Source organism: Buteo buteo, chromosome 7 (genome assembly GCF_964188355.1).
Source record: "Buteo buteo chromosome 7, bButBut1.hap1.1, whole genome shotgun sequence".
Taxonomy (NCBI): Eukaryota; Metazoa; Chordata; class Aves; order Accipitriformes; family Accipitridae; genus Buteo; species Buteo buteo.
Window position 1 is genome coordinate 20,344,180 of NC_134177.1, and position 24,946 is coordinate 20,369,125.

The 24,946-nt window shown below is 40.5% G+C and overlaps 1 protein-coding gene across 6 annotated transcripts in view; it reads left to right on the forward strand.

Moving 5' to 3' along the window:
• The window catches only part of DOCK10 (dedicator of cytokinesis 10), a 166,536-nt gene that overhangs the window by 63,843 nt on the left and 77,747 nt on the right, over nucleotides 1-24,946 (forward strand). For all 6 annotated transcript variants that reach the window (XM_075031846.1, XM_075031844.1, XM_075031842.1 and 3 more), the window contains exons 3-7: nucleotides 5,515-5,604; nucleotides 14,891-14,973; nucleotides 19,987-20,059; nucleotides 20,377-20,514; nucleotides 20,792-20,926. In XM_075031846.1, the coding sequence (XP_074887947.1) occupies nucleotides 5,515-5,604; nucleotides 14,891-14,973; nucleotides 19,987-20,059; nucleotides 20,377-20,514; nucleotides 20,792-20,926 (519 nt within the window). The remainder of the gene's footprint in view (nucleotides 1-5,514; nucleotides 5,605-14,890; nucleotides 14,974-19,986; nucleotides 20,060-20,376; nucleotides 20,515-20,791; nucleotides 20,927-24,946) is intronic.

Sequence of the window (24,946 nt, forward strand, 5' to 3'; positions counted from 1 at the left end):
GCATTTATTCTCACAATGCTTTTCTTGGTCATTTCCAACATCTTACGAGAAGTCTGTGGAACCGGAAAGAATTCTTGCTATCAATCTGAACCCGATGGATTTTATTCCTCCATTTCCCTGCATTTCAACAGAAGAATACAAGATGTATACATTACAAAGATGCATTCTCTGATTTTAGTCCAGCCAGGGAAAAAGGTGCTTCACTGTTTTGTAACTGTGCTTAATAATCCTTTAAAAAAAAATAAAAATTGATTCACATCAGTTCCACTTCCTGTTTTCCTAGCAACGCTTTGCTTGCTAACTCTCCTCCTGCCTGCTCAAAGTCCAGTTTCCCTTTGAGAAAAAGCACGTCCACTCAGCTTCATTTTTCACCTGTTCCTGGATCCTGCGAGCAAATTACCCTTCTGTTGCTGTGCTGTGAAATAATGGCCAGTGGAAAATTCTGCAGCAGTACTGCAACTGTGTGGAGGAAGGATCTGCAGAGCTTCACAGGAGCTCCCTGTCACATGAGTATGAGCTTGCACTGTACTTCTTGGTGGTAGTAAATGGGAGTTGATGGGCTTCATGTTGCACTCCTAAAAATGCATGCTTGGTAGTGATGCTGATAGGTTTGCATCCTCACCATTGGGTTACCGTGCTGCATTCATCTTCTGTTCCCCAGACCTGGCCACACTCTCCCTTGACAACTGAAACTGCTGCTGTCTGTCATTCCTATTTCTTACTTTTCTCCTACATGTTTACCAGAAACAAGGCCATGAAAGAAGTATGACAACTTCCTTCAGATTGGTCTCCCTCTCGCCTTTAACCTTTCACATCTTAGTCTTGCACGGATTTGTTGTCATACATTGGACTTCTGCTCCTAAGCGCCTTTATGTATCCAAGCAAAATGCTTGCTGTATTCTTTCATAAGTATTTTTTCATCCTTTCTTCATGTCTTCATCCTTAGGAAATTCACTGAACCCCCAGCAGTGTCTTTTCAATATCCCCAGGATCTCAAGTCTTGCGTAGAATCATTGGTGCCCTTCCTTAGTGGCAAATTTAGGACAGGTGTAAGATGGCAAAGCTTACCTATGTAATATAAAACCTACTGAAGTGCAGTCTCACATGTGCTCCTGGCTCTTCTAGGCTTTTGAAAGCCCATCCAGGTGCCCTCCAAGTATCATAGAGGCCTCAGAAGAGGGCCTGGGTCGTACAGGTTGATACTCTCCACCACTGCAGGTGTGACTGTTTCCAGGCTTCTTTTTTTTTTACCTCTAAACAAGTAATAGCCAAAATCTCCCTATTTTTCGGGTTGTGAAACCTCTACTATCTAGATATTGTGCAGAGACAAAAGTTGTTTGTTTGGATACAGAAGTTCACAACAGAACCAGATGCATCTTTAAGAAGAGAAGGCAAGAGTAGGCAATGAGACTGCCTCTTCACATGAAACAGAGCACGTGTGCCATAGGGACAGCTCTAAGTGCAGGACTTGGAGCCTCCTTGGAATTAATCCTGTAAAACTGACTGTTATTTCTAATATCAGAAGAGTTATAGTGGTGAGATCATGGGTTATTTTCAATACCACATGACTTATCTTCCACTTTCCCATGTGATGGGCAGTGTCTGCTCATCCTTAGAGGAGCAGAAATTGAGTCCATTATTTTCATGACTAATGGGATATGGGTATCTTTGATGTACAAGTCCGCATCGGCTGGGAGGAACAGGAATGCGAGAGGTATCTAGACTTAGAGGGATGCACTCCAACTGTTTAAATAGAGAGAGTTAATGCAGTCAGCAAAGCCCACCGTGTGGGCAAAGCATAACCTGTCACACTGAATGTGATTCGGTGAGTGATGGGGCAAAAATCTGTCCTTTAAATGTGCTCTGTGCTCACTTCCCTTTCGCTTTGCCCCTGCACGCGGTGAGGTCTATGCTGGGACAGCAGACAGGAGCCTGTTGGGAGCCCTGTATAGCAACAGCATTTGCACGGTGGTATTTGTACAGCAGTGCTGCATCTTACCCTGCTTTTTAATTTGATGGTCTAACTCATTACAGTTTTTGGTAATGTTAAGGAAATCTCTTTACTTGGATGAAAATGGGGCTGAGCAGCTTTTCTTTAGAGAGATTGAATCTAAGCATCGACATACAGGAACATTTCTGCCTGTGTGCGGTTAGCTCTCTTAGAAGGGCTGCCTTTTCAGGAAGTAAATATAGTAATTTTTGATGCATCCGTCTAAAGATTTAACCACTGGTAACATGCTTTCAGACTAAAAGCTATTAGAATAGATTCAGAGTGAAAATGTTTGAAATGGCTAATGGAGCTTGAACTCCATTTTCAAAAACTAAACTCACCATGTCAGTGGGAAGTAGACACTGTCTGAAAACATTATTCCTAATCAATTGTTGATAAGGAGCAATATTAACTTGTGGCTTCCACTGTAGAAAGTGGATGTAGCAAGAGAGGATGCTTAATTAAATTGCACCTTATGACTAATCAGACACCTGGGGCCAACAGTTTATGCAAATGAGACAGCCTGGCTGAATGCCAGAAATCATTGTTGGATATAGGATATTTATATAAAATAGATTTAAAAAATAATTCAGAGGAATTATGGAATTAAATGTTTTAGGCTGATACCTGCCTTATTTGATTATCACAGTTTGCATGTACAAATGAGAAGGTAGTTGGCCTCTGATTTAAACAGACAATTGCTATGATTGCCTAAACATTAGAAAATTAGGCTGCATTCAAAGCACATTTATAAATGCTGAATTCTGTAAATAAAATCCTTTATCTTCTTGATGACCATTTCAGAAGCACTTAGTCTGTTGTTGAAATTTAGTTGTTTTCTAAAGTAAAAAGGTTTTGGTGAATACATGCTATGCCTGATCAGCCTCTAAGAGCATTTAACTTTGGAAGTAATCAACTATGAACAGGAAGTGTTTTTGTGGCAAGGCCTTTGCAGCTAAGTGGTTAAACATAACTAATTCTCAGAAGGGAAGTGCTTTGTAGTTTTTAAAACAAGTTTAAATATAACAGTACACAAGTCTTTCCATGTCCCAATTCTATGTAAATAAACCTGTGATACTCTTTGGCAAAGTCCACAAATGCGGCAAGCCCAACGTTACCCGATTTCTCTGTTTTGCAGGGCTATTTTTCTTTCTTTCAAGTGCAGACTTTTTGAGAAGGAAAAGTGGGGGAGAGTACCACAGGCGAAACAGTGGGCTTGAGTTACACGTCTTGTTCAGCTACAGTATTTTTAACAAGCTGTGTAAGGGAAGGGAGGCACAATGACCCCATTAAGGCAAATGTCAGCTGTCTTGGTCAGTGTGTTGATATCCGTTGACAAGAAGCATTGTACTAGGTAAAAAATTTGACTTACTATATATCTTAGCTAAAAAATACCACTGGAAACTATCTTCTGTGTAATACATGGGGCAGATAAGTTTTGTCATGGGCAAGCATAAGAGATTGTTCGCCTCTCTGCAGGTTAGTCACCATCCCAACAGAGTCAGTGAGAGGTACAGAGTGCATCACATGTCTCTTCTCTTGTGACCTCCCACTCTGCCTTAGTCTGGAAACAGCAGCTGATCTTCAGCAGTGATGATATCACGGAAGGATGGTGTGCGTGCTTTGTGGCCGCTGCTGCTGCTGGCATTGCGGCCCCAGCCATGGGAAGAACTCCATATGATGGACTTCAGGGGCACCTGTCGGTTTTCAGCTATGCTCAGGGATTGCGTCTTCTCAGGACCGCTTAAAAAACAAGACTTAAAATGTCACGTACATGTGAAGTAAAAGTAATGAAGCATGTTCCAGAGACTATGGGCACTGCTGGGAGGTCCCTAAGCAACCAAGGATTCAGGCATCTTCACTATTACTAAATGTGGCCTGAAAATTCATGCTTCTCCATCTGCTGTCTTTTTTACTCATAGGCTAAATGATTGTGTAAATCACCACTGCACACAGGCTTTGGTTGTACAGCTGGGTAGGGCCCACAAACCTGCATTTAGGAAACTGCAATTAGTTTGTCAGAACAACGGGGGGGGTTTCACTTTGTGGTGTCTACGAGACACCATCATTATTTGTGGGAGCCAAAGTGTTTTAATCACGTTGTATCCTGAGCTATCCAGATGAAACAGAAAAAGTTTGGGGAATCCCATGACATTTGCATCTGCCTGAGTGATACATGCCTTTCTTTCATAATTACTCATATGGAAAGTGATGGGGGGGGATCGGTGTGGTCTGTGTAAGCTTTAAGGAAAAATGCAGTCAATAATATCCAGGCAATTGTCGCGTAGAGTCTGGGTGTTTCAATTTGTAGAGAAAAAACACCACTTTTTAGTCTAAGGCTGGTGACTAGGAGGAGATCCTCCAGCGGCACAGGCTGCTTCATGGCATTAATAAGTAGTGGTTCTTCATACTAAACCAGTCTCGTGCCATAGGCCTTCCTCCAGAAATCAATGTGCCTTTCTGTAATGGAAGAGAAAATGATCTTGGGAGATCACATTTGTCTTGGGTTCAGTCCTTCGTTGTCTTGAGTGGTGGAGTTACTCTATTGTAACGGAGAGCATAATCTGATCTGCTGGAGTTTGGTTTTGTTTGTTTTCCCCTCTTATGGCAGAGAAAATGAGTGGGCCAGATCTGTGGATTAATTCCAAATACCCCAAATCATCCTCTCCTGTGACTTTCGCAAAGTGGCTGCGTTGCCTGACCTCGGCATGGAGGCCCTGGGTCACACAGAGGAGCACTGCTGGTGGCCCTGGCCTCTTGTTGGCCTGGTGGGAACTAAGGGAAGCTTGGCTCCGTGTGGAGACCTTCTGGAGATCTACTTCTCTGTGTGGTTTCCTGCTGTGGGGCCTGACAAGCTAGCTCAGTCAGGAGCTGCTTTCAAAAAAATGGCTTCATTTGTGCAGCAGTTGAGTCTGAAAGGAGGTTGCAGGAAGCGTCAGGAGTCCCATGTCAATCCTGCTCTGCTGTCTGCACCCGCAGATGGAAACGCCCCACTGAGAAGCCGTGGCCTGGTTCCACTTACTTTCTGACCATCAGGCTGTCTTGTGGCAGTCCTTTTGCAACTGATTGGGAGGACTCTCTGCTCCTCTCTTCTCCTTCCAAAAGAGTCAAAGCTTTTCGTTCTATTTTCGCATTCGTTGCTGAAAAGGCAAGAGGGGAAGAAGGGAAGCGGAGGAAGCAAGTAACACTGTTGAATTTGGTCTATATTTCTGGGAGAGGATGTAAGGAAGACTTGATGACTTTTTGTATCAGAAACCTCAGAAACTGAAACAAGTTTGCTTGGAACAACTTTGTTCCCAGAAATCTGTTTGAACACTGCTCTTGCTTGTAATTAATGCTTTAGCTAGTAGTATTGAATAGCGTGTGTGGGCAGGAGCTGGGTTGTAGTTGTTGGTATGCATATGTATTGGTTGCATGACAAATTGAAAAATGCAAGCCATAATAATAAGGTTCTTAACCTCTTCATGAGACAAAACTGCTGTTCTGTCACTCTGACTAATTTGCTTTTTTTTGTTTATTGTCAGACGGACACAATTTCACTGGAAATCAGGACGCTTTATCCTTCTGTACCTGAAGATGCAGAACAGAAAGCAGAAAACTTATTTGTTAGAGAGGTAAATATCTAGTGTGTGTATCCTTTAATATTAAATAAAACCAAGGGTTTGGGGGAGGCTTGCTATGATTATAATGAACATCTTTTTCTTTTAATATTGTTTAGGTGATTTGAATCAGGTTTGAATTTTGGAGGCCGGAAGGAGGGGGAGGGTTAACGGCATATCTGCAGGTGCCTATTCTGAGATGTTTGTATCTAGAAAAATTGAAAATGCATTGAATCAGCCTCTCATTCTACTGTTTTCCAGCTGCATTCCCTGTCACTACTAGTCCACTGATATTGATGTTGGTATTTTTACATGAGTACTATTCACTGGGGATTTGAATGCTCTTTGCACTCTGAAAATTTTGATATCTTTCCAAAAAAAGATAACTATTTGACACTGGTTTAGACTGCTAGAGTTATTACAAGGTATGTATCTTATTCGGAGGTGTATGTTATAGCTATCTGAGGAGTAGCTGCACTGTGAAGGATGTGTAGGTGTTTATTGTCAGTATTTAGAGTCTGTTCTACCTTCATAGTAGGAAGTTGAGAAAAGTTCTTCTGTGGCAGTTAGAGCCCCACCAGGAGTGATTAATTGCTCTACCTTTAAAAAAACCCCCTACAGTTGTATTGTTTCCATACCTGATCTAAGACTGTAGGAGGAGACTGCTCTTCCTGCTACCTCAGGGATATTTCAGGTTGTCCCTGGTTTTATCACTTTGAAGGACATTGGAGGTGCTGGCTGCACTGTTCAAAGGAATTTACTTTAGATGGGTCCCTGAACCTTCCCCGTCTTTGACTAGAGTTGTAAAGTATAGGTCATCATTTGCATTGACAAAACAAATTTATGAAACCAAATTTTCAGCCGACATCTATACGGGATTTAATTCCAAGCACTTATAATTAGCCTGTAATGTGTGTGTTCTCTGCCTCTCTTTTCCCAGATTGGGATTTTTCATACCTGGCTTCCTGATTTGAATGAGTATAAGCTATTTCATATGCACTATAACTCCAAGATAATTTGCGGAGGAAAAGTCAGTTGCAGACAAACACAGGGATTAGAAAAAATAAGATCCAAGATCAGGCAGAAATGTAGCTGTTGAATTGTATGCAACGTGACATTTTACAGGCTGGCCCTATTTCTCTGCAGCAGGTCTAGAAAGAGTGATAGCAACTTAGTGCCAGCTCAAATTGCCTGAATTTAGCCATCTTTCTTAATCTGACAGTAGGGTTAAAAGATAACATAGCTTGTGGAATTACCTACTTTCCCAAAGGCCTTGCTGCCCTTTCAGCACTTTAGGGTCTGCTTTTTATTTTAAGGTTCCACAAGTTGCAAGGCCAGCACTGTGCTCATGGCTTTATAGAGAAAGTGGTAGGTCTAAAAATGGAACATAGTACACAGTGTCTGGGAATCATTTCAGCTGAGTACTCCAAGGGGATGCTAATGACAACCTGGTAAAATACATATCGAGCACATCTATTAGCTCTCTCTGCAATACCAGTAAGCCAAGGGGAGGGGGAGAGAGGAGCAAAGCAGTGGAAAAAACCAATACTACAGAACTAAGCCTGTGCATGGAATAGTAGGAGGATAAGACCCTCTTTTAAAGTAGTAATGCATATGTTCCACTTCGCCAGAAAGCCAAAAGCTATATATAAAATAAATTAAGCTCCAGGAAGAAGATGGTTTCTAGTCCAAAATTCAGTAAAACTGAGCACGGGGTGCTGTAAAGATCTGTGAGTGGAGTCCACTGCAGCAATTGCACAAATCTGTACTGACCCAGCAGCAATCTGTTGTGTTCCAGGCTGGTGTTCAGCACTTCTGGATAGATGTGCAGGCGTGGAGTTTGTGACCTTTACTTCTTTTTTGGAGCTGTGAAAAAGCCAACACTTTACTCAGTGAAGGAGTCTTCTCTTTCTTCAAATATACTATGATATCATGAACAGTGATGGTGTACATACTTGACCATCTGTTGGTCAGCTGGACTTGTTACAGCCCAGGATCAAATGTCTAATTCCCGATTGGACTGTTAGGGAAGCTATACAAAAGCAATGTACAGCTTCATCTCACTAAAGCCATTTTGGTGTTCCCCATAAGTGGTAAGGGCTATCTGAGCATTAGTGTATATTACGCTATCTCAGTAGTTTAGCAAGTTGCAACACAAAGACATGGAGCAAGTCAGTTAACTACAAATGAAGGGGGTCTGCTCTTGAAGATGAAACTAATTTTCTTCATACAGCCCAGTGTGAGGACATGGTATTGAAACAATTTCAAGAGCTCAGATCCATGATCTTCTATCTCATCCTTCTGCACATGTGGTGCTGTTCAGATGGCCTTGTCTATAAGGTACTACTAGGTCATGTAAAACAGTTGTCAGAAGTCTGATAAAGCCTTAAAACCCTCTCTGTCTCTTCCTGGGTGTTTCTTTCCTCCTGGTGACCGTAGAAAGGCTTTACTTCCATCTCTAGCTTTTTCATTGCTAGAGCCCTTCAAGGATCAGGTTTTTTTCCCCAGCCTTTACCAAAATCCATCCATATGACAGCTTGGGGATTTGATCAGATTCCCTTTGCTCAAGTGATCATAAACAGTACTTGCAGGCATGCCAGGATGACTTGATTGCCTGTGCAATATTGGTTTGTGGATGCACAAGAGCTGACAAGCCAGATGAAGAAAGATGAGGCTGATGTTGCTGAGGAAAGCTTTCAGTGTGGATAGCATTTGATGCTGTCCACCTGTAGTGGAAGGTTTGTGCCTCCAGTTGTCTAATTCAGTTCTCTTAATTACTGATTTCAGATTCCTCAGTAACCAAAAACTTTAACTGTTGATGATGTTCAGATGTTATGGTAATGGTTGAGGCAGAAGAATTTACTTTAAATAAGATGTCTAACCTTCTCCTTTCTGCTGAAACTGTAAAATGAAAATTTAAAAAAATAAAATTAAGGTGACTTGGATAAATAAATAGTCCTTTGGTAACTAAATATTTTCTGTAGGATGCAAAGAGAATAAATATTTTACATTTTATGATTGATAAATATCTGAGTGCCTTTATTAATTTATACCTAATTATTAGGTATATTCTAAAGGTAATAAGTTGTGAATCAATCATTCCTATACCGGTAGTTGTCTTAGGATATGTTCCTTGTGGATTTTTCCACCTTAACTTTTCGTAGGCAGGAGGAGCTTGAGTAACTAATTTAGGTTCTAAGAAAAGAGAACTTCCAAGAAACTTTTAAAGCCAGAATAAAATTGTCTTCAGTGTTTATTTTTTCTAAGTATTCCCGACTTCCTTTAATTCTGTATGGTACCATGCTGTTTCCTCCCAAATTCTGAATTTTCTCACTCCTCACAGAGTCCACTGCATGTATTTATGCCAGTCAGCACTGCCCTCATAGGCTGTAATTTTGGCAAATAGAAGCATTCACTCCACAAGAAACAAAATAAAATTCTTCCTTTTAGACAGTGAAAACATTCCTAATATCACCTTTCCCAACTCTGTATTCCTGAGTATGCAGATCAAATGGCAATCCTTGGGATTTTTCCCACATTTCATTCGGAAATATAAGGGGATAGTGCATTTTGCAATTCAAAGCTATATTTAGTTTGAGGAACTTAACCTATCTAATTGCAACATATTTAATCCCATGTTGGTATTCATCAAGTCAGTATTTTTAGAAAGCATGCATGCTTGTACACACACATGCATATTATTTGTGTGGGTGTATCTATATGAATGAAATTTTAGGCGTATATGAAAAAAATGCAGAAAGTAAATAAACATTAGCTGTCAACTGTCCCTTCTTAAATGAGTTTAAGCCAGATGATCCCTCCAAAAATGAGAGGTGCTACTTGGATATGTTTTTGGGAAGCATGTTTGCAGCCAGGCTGGCCCTGTGCATGAGGAGTGGTGTGCCGGGAGCTGTGCAGGGGCAGAAGAAGGACGGAGCAGGTTGCTGCAGAAGCTTCCCTAGGTTATGCAGTGTAATTGTGGAAAATAAGCCCAGAGGTGCCTCTGAGAAGCTGTCTCATGCCTCCCTTCTGGGTAGACCAGTACCTTCTGACTCATTCTTTCTGCTTCAGGAGTCTGATTTGGCGGCGGTAGCTGCTACAGGGAGGGCTCCTTTGGTGACTCGCTGGGCCTTGGATCAGCTCGCAGGTGCTATAGCTGGTGGTCTCATCCATATTCTAGCAAAGGTGGTGGAGTTCACGTTAAAATCCTATTGCTACCATCGTTCTGCTGTGCACGTCTTACTGGTCACTGAGGTAGATCTCCTACTATTGTGCAGATGGGCTGATTTGGGGCTTGTTAGTATTATCAAAGGGCTAGCTTTCCTAGGTTGAAGTCAGGCCTGTCTCCTTCAGAAATCTGCTGGCACTCTTGAGCTGTGGTTGAGCACGCTTATAGCTCTAAAAGTCATTGTAGAACCAATTGCTTCTTTCAAATCACAGACATCTAGGCAGTTGTCATCTTAGCAACCTGTAGGCCAGTTATTAATGGCCTGTGTGACCTGATTGTGTCATGCGTGTGACACCTGGAATCTGCCAGCGCATCGAGTAAGGGAGCCTGAGGTGAACCCAGAACGCGGTGTACTACCAGCAGTCTGCACGTGCAGCATTGCTTAAACCTGTGTAGTGACTCTACAGCTGATGTCAAATGGTGCTGTTTTAACTTAGGGAAATGACTCTTAAAGATGAGGACAATGAAGAAACAAGCTTGCTGTGGAGGGCTGTTGAGGCTGAGCTTTCCTGCACCGCAGTGTTGGCTTCTTTTCATTCGTGGGTGTAATTGTAGTCCTCACACTTCATCCTTAGAGCAGTAAGGACCGTGCTGGCTGAAAAGCACCACGGCAAAATGAAATAACAGTGTAAGAATATTGAAACTTCATGTCATGGATGATACAGTTAATTTTGTCTGCTACAGTACAGTATTCATGTGGATGCCTCTTAACTTCCCGTGTAGATTTTCTAGATGCAGAAGTTGGAGTCGTCACTTGTAGTAAGTTTTTGGAGCCCTCACCATTCCTCTGGGGGATTTTTTTATTTGAGATTTTGCAGGCTGTGTCTACAGGATCTGTAAGTAATTATTAAATGTGAGTTTTATTAGTCATAATGTTAAAAGAGCCACAGCCTTCTGTATAACAACTGAAAGTGGTTATGTGTCCGTACAGTTTATTTCTGAGGCTTTTTTATTTACAGCCTAATCTGCACTACTCTTATATATTTCAAAGTCAAATTAAAATGGGAACTCCTGTTGATAAATGTCACAAAGAAAGTTTTATTATTGCTCATCACAGTGTAGATTTCCCCAGCTTCCAAATCCAAGTACTTTAAAGAACTGTAGTGTCAGGACAATGACATACGTTATTAAAGGACAGTGGGTCTTTTGATAGCACAAGAGGTAAATGCTTTTTTTAAATGTTTAATACTTTAAAATAATAGTGTGTTTTAACGTTTTGGTTTGTTATACTGCTGTGTCACTGGACTTTACTATATGTGTGAAGTGTGTTACTTTGGAAACAGGTTTGAGAGCCCCAAAATGAAGGTCTAGGTTGCTAGCAGCTAGTCGTGATGCTGCTGTGCTTGTCACAGGTGTAAGCAGGGGTAGGCCTGGGGTGGAGGGCTGAATTTCAAGCCAGGGTGATCACACCACCTTCCACCTTCCCAAATCCCCACACACTGCCTTTGGTTGTTGCAGCAGAGGTCACAGGAGGGAGCAGCGGTTGGGAAGGCTTTATGAGCAGTGCCATGCATGTCCCTGGTCACAGTGCAGAGCATGGAACCATCTCTGCAGCTTCCCCTTTAGCACTTTTGCCACATGCAGCTCTGGAAGGTCTTTGCTTTCTGTTTCCAAGGTGTTGCATGGGCTCTGTTCACCTCCTGCTTTCCACCTCAGAAATAGCCACCCTTCAAGGGTGAGTGAGATGGCAGGATTGCTCTGCATGCAGTTTCTCTGCAACAAGCCCAGCTGTTCCATGAATTACTTTTATCATATGTGCATCTGTACTTCTGAAGACCACATACCTAGCGCTGTCCTAGAGACAATAGAAGCAGGGGAGTTTTTCAGGGTGTTTGCTTCATTTATGTTTCTTTCACTTCCCATTCTCTTCTTTTCTCCAAAATGTTCATTTGCATTGCAGGGTAAATCTTTTTTAAGTGCCTGTTTCACTGTGGTAGCCATCATGCTGTCATCACCAGAACCAGAGCTAAGAAGTTACAGGTGGGAAAAGCTTGCAGGATCATCTGTCTCTCTGAGGAAAAATTAGGCCAGATGGGCAACAAGAAAAAAGAAAATAAATGACCTGAATTTGATAGGGCCCTTGGGAATGGGCTGTGCAGCCTGCCTGGTCAACAGTGCAGTAGGAAAGTTCATGCAGACGTGTGCCAACCCTCCCACATCCCAAAGCTTCCATTTCTCCGACTATATTTTTCCTCCCCCACAGCCCACTTGAGCTCAACACCCCCTGCACTGGTGCCTCCGCTCTTTGCCAGAAGCAGTAAGATCCAGCTCTGGCCTCTTGATGAAATCTCTGCCTCTAGAAAGCTTTTTCTTGCTCCTCAAATCAGGTTTGCAGACATTTTTCCTCATTGCTAAAATTCAATTTCCAATAATAATAATTTCCAATTAAAAAAAAAAATAAAATCATTAGAAGTCAGTACAGTTAGTAGAAGTATTTGATTTTTAGTTGGGATACTCTGAAGAGAAAATGCTGTAACTTTTTTTTTTTTTTTAAACTAGATCTAGTTTACAATGGATAGCCACAACAAGGTAGTTCAAGAACAGTGTTAGCTGTCACACTGAATTGGCTTGCCTTTTGTGAATTTACTGAATGATAATTGAATGTGCTGCTTGTCCCCTTTGATTTTTATTTTGATTAGCTTTTTCTTGGAGGAGCACAATAAACCTTTACAGTTATAAACTAAAATACTGTGGCCTGCTCTGTATGGTATTCACAACTGGTTTTTTTGAACACATCAGCCTATAATGTTTTCAATAAAAGCCTATGTTGAAAATTCTCTGTGGGCTTTAATTGCATTTGTTAAGTAGAATACTTAGTAATGTAAGTACCACAGGGAAAAAGTGGCCCTTTCTGTAGAAGGTTCAGTTGGTTTACGTTTGCCAAGTAGAAAGCAAGTGAAGTATGAATTGGAGAGTCTGTGCTCATCTTCAAAACATTCAATGAATGAGGTTTTCATTGGCTTATGTAGATCAGAGTATATGTTGCTCTTGTAAGAGTATCCTTATAGCCCAGGTGACTATCAAATAGTTTTAACTAAAACTTAGATCACACAAATACAAGAGTGACCAAGTCATTTTATGAAGATTCATAAAACAGAAAGGTTGGGTTTTGGTTGTTGTTTTTTTTCCTCTATTCAAAGGCAAAGTGGCTTTGGACCTGACCCTGCAAGGTGCAGAGCTAGTTATAATGTTACAGTATTACGTTCATTCTCAGAGAATATGTGATTATTTTATATTGTCTAATGGTCACACTCTATTCTGCATCCTGTAAGATAATGAGGGTTTATGTCAGACCAGAAAGTTAGATGCTAGATCCACATGGAATGTGTTTACTGCAGTTTACTGCAGACTGCCTTTGGTTGTACTGAACTGCTCAACGTCATGGTGGGAGGGAACTGCCTATAAATATGCATCCACTTCCTTGCTGCCTTTTCTATACTCTAAAACAAACAAAGCTGTCACAGAAGACCGTGACCACACCCAAGATTACTTCCAAAATTAATTTGTGGCTACATACTCTGCATGTTTTACACAAGATTTTAGAAGGAGATTTGTTAAGCCAGTGCTGAGTAATTTAGAAAGCACCACCTTTACGTTTTCAGCCAATCTCAGTTTTTGCTCCAGCAGCCTGATGATCTCCTCTCTGTCCCTCTGAGGGAGAGACTGCTGTCCAAGCAATGACTACCATGGGAGCTTCAGAAGAGGCTGGCAGGGAAGAGAGGGAATATTCCTGGTTGGTTGGAGGTGTACTAACATATCCTGTCCCTTTGTTGCCTTTTCTTCCACTTCCTCTGCGTAGCTTTTGGTATTTAAATATCTTTGATCTGTCCTTTATTCCATTCTCTTTGTCTCCTGGAGTCTCATCCTTCCCATGCCTTTCTTTGAGACTGTCTTTCCTGTTCCCACCTCAGATTCCTTTCAGTGCTGCTGCTTCTTTCTCTACTGTAGATCTCCACCATTTTCCTTCCTGACATGCCTCCTTTTCCCTATTGTCTTGGGCAGCAGCTTCTACTGTTAGGTTTTAGGCTTGATCCCACTCTTTCTTCCTGTCCAACTTGCACGGGCTGGTGCAAATGTTCAGGTGGAGTGTGGAAAGAAAATAATACAGTACAGGGTAAATTCTTCAGCGTACTGTACAAGTATTAGTTTGCATTTGTAGCAAGAATCACTGGAAATTCTGACATTGTGTCATTTTTCTTGTTGTAGATGTATACTTTATCGATAACTGTACCTATTTCATGCATTTTGTTGCCTTTAAAATCTCATGTTATGTTTAATTGCATTGATAAAAGTTCTGTGTTGAGTAAATTGCACAGTTATTCTGGTCTATTTGACACCATTACAAAGCCCTTCAGTATAGTCTTTGTGCAGGTCTGGTTCCCTTATTTAAGGGAGATGGATATATTAAGAACAATTTCAAAAGATGAACGCAAAACCAGCAAGAAGTTTTTCAGAAAATAAAAACTACAAGGAGATGATGAGATGACTGAGCAAATTCAGTGCAGAAGGGAAAACGAGACTTTGGTGAGAAATGATAGTCCTATTGATATATTCCTGAATGTTTTTAAGAAGTTAAAGATCAATCTTTAAGGGCAGAAAAAGAAGTTGGAGGGCTTGTGCTGCAACAAGGGTGAATAAAAGGAGTAGGGCCAATGTATTTACAGTGGAAGGCTTAGGTGATGAAACAGGATGCAAAAAAAAAAAATAAAAATATAATTAATGTCCATGGAGAAAGTCAGGCCTAAACTAGGTAGTGTCTTTTGAGGCAGTAGCGATATAATTTAACCATGCTTCCTACAGAGTAGGTGAGAATCAGTAAAGCATGTTAAATTGCCATCAGCCCCCTTCTCCATCTTGTATGATTCAGTGCATTTGATTTAAAAGGGAAATTGTGCATCAAAATGTGGAAACATATGACTGCCTTTCCTTTAAAAACTGTGCACCCAGCTATAAAAGAGAAGAATATGTTCTCTAGCACAAAGGACTCCCTCAGATCTTTCTTAGTTCTCCAGCCTTCTTGAGTCTAAATAGTTGTAGTAATTCTATTGTTGTTCTTTGTGTTTTTCTCTTTAGGCTTGTAAATACTACAGTTCCCAGTGGCACGTTGTGAACTACAAATATGAACAGTATTCAGAAGACTTTCGACACTTACCACAGTAAGATCTAGCTTAAGTTCTTTTTTCATGCTTTCCTATTAGGTTTGTGTCATTTTGCTGAGCTTTGTCCATATTTGCACTTTCCTTTGTCTTATGTGCTCTGCTTGTTTTACCGTATTTATAGTGCCTTGTATTTTTAAAAAGGGGAAGAAAAGGTCCTTTAGGAAAAGTTCAAGACTCTGCAGAATTCACTAGTATCAACAAACTCTATTAGTGCTGATTCAAATCCTTAGAAGCATATTTGCGTATTCAAAGCACAGTTGATACAGGAAAGCTGGCTTTCTGTTTTCCTTAATAATGCATAAATGTCACTCACCTTTAACTGGGATTAATTCTCCTTTTAGTTACCCTGTGTAATAGAGGAGTAGGATTTCACTTAGTGCTTTATAGCTGCACCGAACAGGAGAACTGGGTGCAATGTGTACAGCACGCATTGGTGATACAAGGCTGCAGAAATGTGCAGGTGTCTGGGTAAGTGGGCATCCCTTTTGTGCTTGGAGGCAGTACATTAAAATCAGTGTAAAGATGCTGGGAGGAGAAGGAAAAAGTTCCTTGACTTGAGTGGAAAGAAATTAAGAATTTGGTGCTCATTCTTTCATGTGTGAGTTTCTACCCATACTCCTGTTTCTGGCAGGTTTGTGTCTGTGCCCTGAGGATTGTTTTGGGGAGTAGTTAATGAAATCACTGAATGCCCAAATGAGCTGTGTTTACTGCCTCCTTTCCTGGAATTTGAGGCATTAAAATCATGATACTGGATGAAAAAGGTTGTTACGTGCACATAACACAGGAATGGGTGCTCCAGGCTTGGGTTGGATGGAAACTAGTACTACCTAAACATACTGCTGTAGGAATTTGTTGTGGCTTAACCCCAGCTGGCAGCTAAGCACCATGCAGCTGCTCGGTTGCCTCCCTCACAGTGGGATGGGGGAGAGAATCAGAAGGGTAGAAGTGAGAAAACTCATGGGTTGAGATAAAGATAGTTTAATAGGTAAAGCAAAAGCTGCATGCGCAAGCAACACAAACCAAGGAATTCATTCACCACTTCCCATCAGCAGGCAAGTGTTCAGCCATCTTCAGGAAAGCAGGGCTCCACCACACGTAACTGTTACTTGGGAAGACAAATGCCATCACTCCGAACGTCCCTCCCTCCCTCCTGTCCTCAGCTTTACATGCTGAGCACGACATCATACGGTCTGGACTATCCCTTTGGTCAGTTGGGGTCAGCTGTCCCAGCTGTGTCCCCTCCTGACTTCTTGTGCACCCCCAGCCTACTTGCTGGTGGGGTGGGGTGAGAAGCAGAAAAGGCCTTGGCTCTGTGGAGCACTGCTTAGCAGTAACGAAAACACCCCCTGTGTTATCAATGCTGTTTTCAGCACAAATCCAAAGCATAGCCCCGTACTAGCTATTATGAAGAAAAGTAACTCTATCCCAGCCAAAACCAGCACAGAATTGATAAACTGATACTTATAGTCCCTCTAGATGCTGTGTTCAGAGGGGTTTGTGCTGCAAACCTTCCCTTATATCTGCATTCTCTCTTGTATGTTGGTATTTTTATGAACAGTGAATATGGTAGAACAAAAAGCTGTTAAGAGAAGTTTTGTTAATCAGAGATTATAAACATACCTTTTCTTAAGTACCCAGTGTACTGATTGGTTTAGAAAATAAATGTATTTAGTGCTCAAGAGCAATGTTTGCAGCACAGCAGTTTTCAATTTAACCTTAAGCATCTTCACTCTTATGAAATATGCATTTGACAGACGTGGTTGCATTACTCTGCACAAAAGTACATTTTGGCTGATTACATACATCCTTTTCTGTGAAGGTTATTTTAATATGGTGCTTAAAATGATTTGCTTTCATGAGTTCATGCTCCAGGGATGTTATGGTGTCTCACATCTTACTTTTTTCCCCCCTTGCATAGAGGATTATAACAAAACAAGAGATCTTGTTTTGTCTTGTATCAGAACATAGCACTCAGGAATGGTTTGGATGCAGCACTGGTAGATGTTTCAGAAGCAAAGTTATAGTAGGAGTGTCTGTATTTTGTTTGCTGAAAGTTGCCATGGCTTTTGAGCTTAACATACCTTAAACAGAGCTAGTTTGGAGTCCACCTCATTTCACACCATTTCCAGCCTCTTCAACATCAATGGACCTCGATTTGCACATGCATGTTACAAAGTTCAGGGGTTTAGACTAAATCTCCTCATTAAAAATGAAGTGGCTTGATATGTCCTTGTCGTAGTATTGTATCTCACTGCTGATAGCTCTGGATGCCAAGTTTCCACAGTTTTTTGTTTCATTTGTGCAAAACTGCTGTCGCACTATCAGAAATCTGAACATACTGTTGTATCAATTCCTTTATAGGAAAACCTTCTATTGGGGAAGATTGGATGAGTGTTAAGTGTTTAGCTTTGCATCGTGAGAAAGGAACATCATTTACAATACCAGATCTAACTGTGGCTAAAGTACTTCATTCACTGGGAGTGTGCTGAACCTTCCTGTGGGCTTTGCCATTTAGAAACACACAAATTTGGACTCAGCAGCCTTCAGCAATGCTGAAGGACTTCATACTTGTTTCTACATGAGTCCATGCTGTGCTGTTTGACAGAGTCATGCAACATGTCAAGTAATGGCTGCATGGTGTTGCAGATTTTTATCAGCTATCAAAGTTATTCTTTCTGAATACTGACCCCTTCTGATTGGGAAGCAGCTGCAATGTGATGCTGACCACCTGGGGCAGGCAGTGAGGACTCAACGTACTCAGCGTGTCCATGGTGCAATTCCACTGAAGTAGTGCTATGGCACTGAGGAAGAGCTCAACAACGTGTGCATAAGACCAAAATGTTTAGCAATTGCTTTAGTTTTTCTCTGAGTCTGTTCCTCCATTGAGGATTTTCTCAGGTCTTTCTGCCCCTTAAATTCCTCTCTGTGAGCTCTCACTACCTCTTTTTATGCCATTTTTTATCCTTTATACTGGTGTGTTCTTGCTTCTTGAGCAAGTCAAAGGGTGGAGGAAGAACAGTGGTTGCTTAGTGTGTGCTGTGGTGACAGTGTGTCTGGGAACAGAAATAGTCATTAGCAAAGTTTTTGCTGCCGTTTGGAGAAAACCTGGAACATCTGGTAGATATTTCAGGTCTGGTCCCTTCGAATTGGGCATCTTCACATGGGTCTGAAGAGGCAGTAGGCAGAGAAAAAGAGGGTATACCAAACAGGATCATGTCCTTACCATGCTTTATCTGCCTGCCTTAGAATGATGAGGAGCATGCCCAAAAGGATTCCCATCCAAGGAAGGGAAAAACTTCTTCTATGGAGAATGACACAGAGGTCCAAGTGGATGGGTGTTTCATGGGTGGTCAGTGAGATCTGACACATGAAGCAGCAGTGGTCTATCCTTTCCTCTCTTTTTTTATAGCTCTGCTGAGAGGACAGAACTATTTCCTTCTAAGAAACTTACCATGTACCCAGGCTTGTGGAAGGGTTGTGGTTTAATGGGACAGGCTCACTCTGAGCGTGGAGCGGCAGAGCAGGGCAGAGTTGCTGTATTGTATGGTGAGGGGTCAGCACCCTGTTAATCCAGCAGATTTCTGATTCCTCCTTCCCCTCCCCAGTAGCATCAAGGGCATTAGGATTCAGGTTTTGTTTTGAGGTTTGGGTTTTTTCAGTAGCTGACTAACTTGTCCTGTTACTGGTACAGATCCTCAAGCAAATGTGTGCAGTGGTGTCAGCTGTCCATGTGTGACCAGAAAGCATTGGTCAGGCTGCCTGCACATCACCCCAACAGAACTGTGGTGCACTTTTAGCTCTGAATAATGAATAACCCAATAGGGGTTTTGGCCAAAAATGTGAAGGCTTGAATGATGTTTTTAGTAAAAGGTGGGATTTGATTTGAGATTTTTGGGTTTGGGTTCTTTTGAGTGGGAGGGAGTGCTTGTGTAAGAATTTTTAACAGCTGCCCTTGGTTGCATTAGATATCAGTGGATTGCAAATATTCCTTTTATTCAAAATATTGATCAGTTGTTTACATTAAATGAACACCAAAACCAGAACAAACTAAAAGAGAGTAGAACACTCCTGTGTTCTGTGTGCACTTGGTTCTCCTGCCTCTGCTGAAATGCTGACTTCAGTTGCAGTGGGGTAGTCGTGTCAGGAGAACACTGACTTTGAAAGGGGGAAGGTGAAGAGGAGATAGGTATTGCTCATTAATCTTCCAAATCTGTAACTTGTGTATGAATGAATAGAAAATGAAATGGGTCAGAGTTACCACCTTTTTTTTTTTTTTTTTATTAGCGACCTTTAACATTATTTACTAGTGTGGGCTAAAGTTTGCTAAATTGAGAGAGGAAACTAGCTTAGGAGTATGTGGTTTCTCAACTTCTGTTTGGATTTGCTTCCTTGCACAGTAGAGAGTAGTGTTGCTCTGTTCCCATTCTCTGGCTGGGTAGATGTAAGTTCTGGAAAAGTTGGTCTTCCTGATAAATGATGGCTTTTAGCATGACAACTTTTGTAGGTTTTCGTATGATAACTGAAAGACATCTGCATATTTTTAAAAATTACTTTAAGGCTGTGCTCATCATATTGAATAGTAAAAAAAAAATCTTGAAATATTGAAGAAATGTAGAAGCTTTAAGCTGAATGTTCTAATGTTCTGGGTTAGAAAAAGCTATTAAAGCGTTAATTCTCATGCGACAGGCTTAAATGGGATCTCTCTTTGGAAATTGTTTGGGTTTTGTTGCCTGTTGTGGAGGAAGAGCAGTGAAGAGAACAAGAAGTAGTTTTTCATCGTTTGTATAGAACTGTTGCAACTTCATAGTGTTGAAAAAAGTATATATGGGGCTTAAGAAAAAAGCTCTATTTTGAAACTAGTGATTTTTTTTAAAGGAGGTAACAGGATCACAGCAATAGGTATACTGGAGATGCTATGGTGGCTTGAGATGGTTGCCTCCTTGAAATAGCAGATACATGGTTATTTAAAAAAAAATAAATAAATAAAAGACATTTTTCCTCCCCTACCAGAAATGAATGTAGACCAGAGAAACTGCCATCACATTCCTTTGAAATCGATCATGAAGATGTGGATAAGGATGAAGTATGTATTCTGGTTTTCAGTGGGTTTTTTTCCCCTGGGGAAGAGTTATTTATTGTTTTAATATCAAATAAAGAATGGTAATGGAGGCTCATTATCTCCTATAAAATATTTCATATCTTAAATAACTCTGAAGTTAGTGGAACTTCTTTGTCTCTTATGTCATCATGTGCACAGCAGGCATATTAATAACATCTTATTTTAAAAGGAATGAAAGGATGATTATTTGTTGTCAAGCAGATATTCATACATTACAGTTTTCTTTCATATCAGAATTCAAAAAGCAAGTCCATGCAGTATTAATCATGTCTTTCATACAGGATACAACATCCCACTCATCTTCAAAAGGTGGTGGTGGTGGTGGTGGAGGAGGAGGATTAGCAGCAGGAGTTTACAAGTCTGGATGGCTTTATAAAGGGAATTTCAACAGCACTGTAAACAATAGCATTACTGTTCGGGTAAGGGGACAGCATTATTCTTTCTTGATTCCATTTGGATTTATATCACCCACAGAGGCACACTTGTTTGCCATTGTCATTTAGCTGTTTATCTCTCGGGTTTGATTACATTGCTTTAAATGATAGTAAAGTGATACTGTAGTTGTCCGCAAAATAGTGTGATTGAAGTGCAGTTAGGAGTTGCCTATTATTTTAAACCCTGTGAATAACGTATCAGTGAAAATAATTTGCAGTGCAACAATTGTCATCCTTTTTTTTTTTTTTTCCCCCACTTCAGTCATTCAAAAAGCGCTACTTCCAGCTGACACAGTTGTCGGATAACTCATATATTATGAATTTTTATAAAGATGAAAAAATATCAAAGGAGCCAAAGGGATGTATTTTCTTGGATTCTTGTACAGGAGTCATACAGGTAAGTTTCAATTTATTTCATTGTATTGTTTGGGTATCAGATAAATTTAAAAAGGCAAGTAGAAGAACACATACATTAATGGAATAGTGGTCTCATTAGCAGTTTCATGACATGAAAACACCATTAGTTTTGCTCTTTAAATTGGTGCAAGTGCTCAGACTGACAGGTTACAAAAACCATAGTTGAATTATGCAGATCACACATATGCTCTTTGCCCATGGCACACATGAGAAAAAAATATCGTAAAATGTTTCTTTTCTCTGAAATTATTTTCTTAGCTGCCAGATTTTACCTCATGCTTACTAAGAGCATGCTTGCTTGTTGTGGGTTAAAGAGACTTAGGTTACAAAGCATCGTCTATTGGGCAAGTGGTAAATTAATCCTGTATCCCGAGCCTCCTTGAAGATCATCACTTTTGGAGGTGATAGAGACCCTTAATGGCAGCAGGTGGGACAGAGCCTTATTGTTTATTGTGGCTTGGAAAAATAAATAGCCAGAAATGTCTGACATCACCTTTTATCTTTTGTTCCCCCTAAGATTGAGTTCTTAGCTTTTTCTCCCTCTTGCTCTGCCTCTCCTCTAATTCTATTAATATATTTCTCTTTTTTCTTTTTTTTTTCTTTTTTTCATTCTAAACTAGATGTTATCTTGAATAATATATTACTATGGTTGATCTAGCCCCATGTATCACTAAATAAGGAAGTTTTTTTTTATTTTTTTCAGCTATATGTCGAGGTTTAACCCCACCCAGCAACTAAGCACCATACAGACGTTCACTCACTCCCCCCCACCCAGTGGATTTGGGGGAGAGAATTGGGGGGAGGGGAGTAAAACTTGTGGTTGAGATAAGAACAGTTTAATAGAACAGAAAGGAAGACACTAATAATGATAATAATAACTATAATAAATTGACAATAATAATAAAAGCATTGGAATATACAAAACAAGTGATACACAATGCAATTGCTCACCACCCGCCAACTGATGCCCAGTTAGTTCCTAAGCAGCAATCTGCCCCCCCAGGCCAACTCCCCCCAGTTTATATACTGGGCATGACGTCACATGGTATGGAATACCCCTTTGGCCAGTTTGGGTCAGCTGTCCTGGCTGTGTCCCCTCCCAACTTCTTGTGCCCCTCCAGCCTTCTTGCTGGCTGGGCATGAGGAGCTGAAAAACCCTTGACTTAGACTAAACATTAAAACATTACTTAGCAACAACTGAAAACATCAGTGTGTTATCAACATTCTTCTCATACTGAATCCAAAACATAGCACTATACCAGCTACGAGGAAGACAATTAACTCTGTCCCAGCTGCAACCAGGACACTATAGTTTAATTTTTACTACTTAACTCGTAAAAATTGGTAACAGTGCTAGTGCAGACTGATTTGAGGGTTGCTTGGAAAGAAACCTTTCAGGTAATGCAAGGGAAGACCCCTGATAATCACAAGCTTTTGTTGGTTGGGAAGTCTTCCCTTCACCCCTGAAGAGGCATTTTGGAGCAAGAAAAATATGTAAGTAATTTACTCTGAGAACAAATATTTCCAACAGCCCCCTGCAAAACCTCATTCCTGCACCCAGGAAAGTACCCAGCTCTGTAGGGAATGACTGTTTCCCCTGTGTAGTTCAAAAGGGTGTTTCTTTTTTCAAACAGGTATAGGACAGGATGGAGATATATATGTAGAAGGACAATGATATTTGCCTGTGTCAGTCCATTGGCTTGAAAGACCCTAACAGGTAGCTTGGAAGTATGGCAGAAGCCATAGAGGAGATTCTTCTACAGAAATCCTGTTTAGAAATTACTGCTTGCTCCTGCTTGCTGGCAGTGTGTGCTTTCTTTTAAGATGGGTCTCAGCCAGAGCTCTAGTTAAGCCCTGAACGTCCCTATAGTGTGGTTTTAGGTACAGATTTAATGCTGTCCCAGAGGGTGCCTGTTCTGCTGTGTTGTTTCTGATGATACTCCATGATAGCAGAATGGCTTGACTGCAAGATTTCTGGCCTTTTTGACTAACCTCTGACAAAAAAGCTCAAGAAACCTCTGAAATCCTCCTCCTGAACTTTGACAGCTGCTTTCTAAATCTACAGCGTTCCTGCAAATTGTCCCAAACTGTTTGAACTGTGTGTTCTCCTCTCACCTACCCCCAAACACTAGTTTTCGTGATTGTTCTTCAATTGACATTTAGAATAGGATGCACAAATTTATGAGCTGTCTTCACTAGCAAGAAGTGAGAGCCTTACCCAAGGGGGTAATAGGGCAAGTATCATCAGCTATCAAAGTCTGTGATGAACTTAGAATAAGGCTGAAAAACAAAACCTAACTTAGAGTTGCTATAAGGAAGGAGACCATAGAATGTAGAGAAAGAGTTAGGTAAAACTGAAGATTTAGAGGAAAACTGGGATGTGAAAGTTCTGATTTAATGAGTTTTAATACCACTATAAATCATTTAACTCTCTGTGAATGACTTTGAGCTCCTGTTTGATAAAGGTTGAATATCTAAATTGTAGTAAACATCCTGGAGAAATCATCTCCAGATAAAATACAAAATACTTCCAAAACAATACTGTTATTTTAGAAGAATGACCCTGCAGGTGTTAGACTTAGCCTGATGTTTCATTTATAGCTCATCCATAGTTTCTTTTTGAATCTTGTATTATTTCCTTCTGGAAGAAATTTTAAACTTGAAATTAAGTGTTGAAGATTACAAGTCAGCCTCAGGGTTCACACACCATATGGAAGGACTTAGAGAGAAGCAAACTGAGAAATGGTACCTTTTTTTTTTCTTTCCTCTTAACTGGTCAGGATGAAAGTAGTTGGCTTTAGATTTGAAACAAAGACTTTGCTGTAGATCTCATCTGCTTGCCAGAAGTCTGAAGTGCAGATGGAAAAGTGGATATGGAAGTTTTCCTGCCCTAATGTTCTTAAGATTCAGCATGCGAGATGTATTGCTCTATTAGATAACGTCTAATAGTGTTACAGTACCTGATTTAAAGATCTTGGCCATGTCTGTAAGGGGAAGTACATAATATAGACAAGAAATGCATTCATTTTAATACTCTCTGTACTTTCTGAAGATAAATTGAAACGTAGTGTTTTTCTTTATAGATTGTGCATAAATTGGTATACATAATCCACTTATACAAATAATCTATCTTTAAAAGTTTTGAATGTTCCCTACCTAAGATTCTTGGCATAGTTTTGTTCAACTTCTCGCTCTTGGTCAAGCCCTCATGTTATATCAGTAAAAACAGGTTTCAGTGAAATTTTAGTCCTTGTTTTACGTTAATTTGAATGTATGCAGTGATTGGAGCATTAGAGTGATTTCAGGATCAAGAAAAATATTGGACATCTGAGAACCAATTGCTGCAAAACCCAACCCTATTCTTACCCTATGTTGGGTGAACTAAAATTTATAGCCCTGAAAGAATATTCACCTCAGTAAAGTACTTGGGAGGAAAACTATTTCCTACCAAGAGAATTTCCAGTAGCAGAACTAAAAAACAACACACACACATGCACATACACACACACACAATCCCAAGTCAGTTTGCAAAGCCAAGATTTGACTGACTCTGTTGACCCAAGTAGCTCCAGAAGAAGTTGTTCAGTCTTAACTGATTCCTGAGCTGGGTCATCACATGTAATATAAGGACTGGAGCAAGTGATTAACAACAGATTGGGTAGGAATCTTCTAAATCATCTCTGCTGCTGGAATAAAAAAAAAATGTTCGTGGAACTTTATTCTCAGTGTCTTGGGTTCTTGGTCTCCTCCTCTGCTAATCAGTATCAGATTTTGTCTCTGTTCTTCTTAAAAATGTCACTATCATCTCACCATCTGGCTTAGAAGCTATTCTTAGTAACTTGTTGGTACAGGACTGTACTGAGAAATAGTTATAGTTTGTAGAACTACAGGATACCATTGTCATGTTTTTTGAGACTGTTAATGAAGAAAAATAAAATTGAGTGAAATGACTACTTATGGGGTGGATTAATTGATTTTCATTTGTCAGCATCAGTCCAAC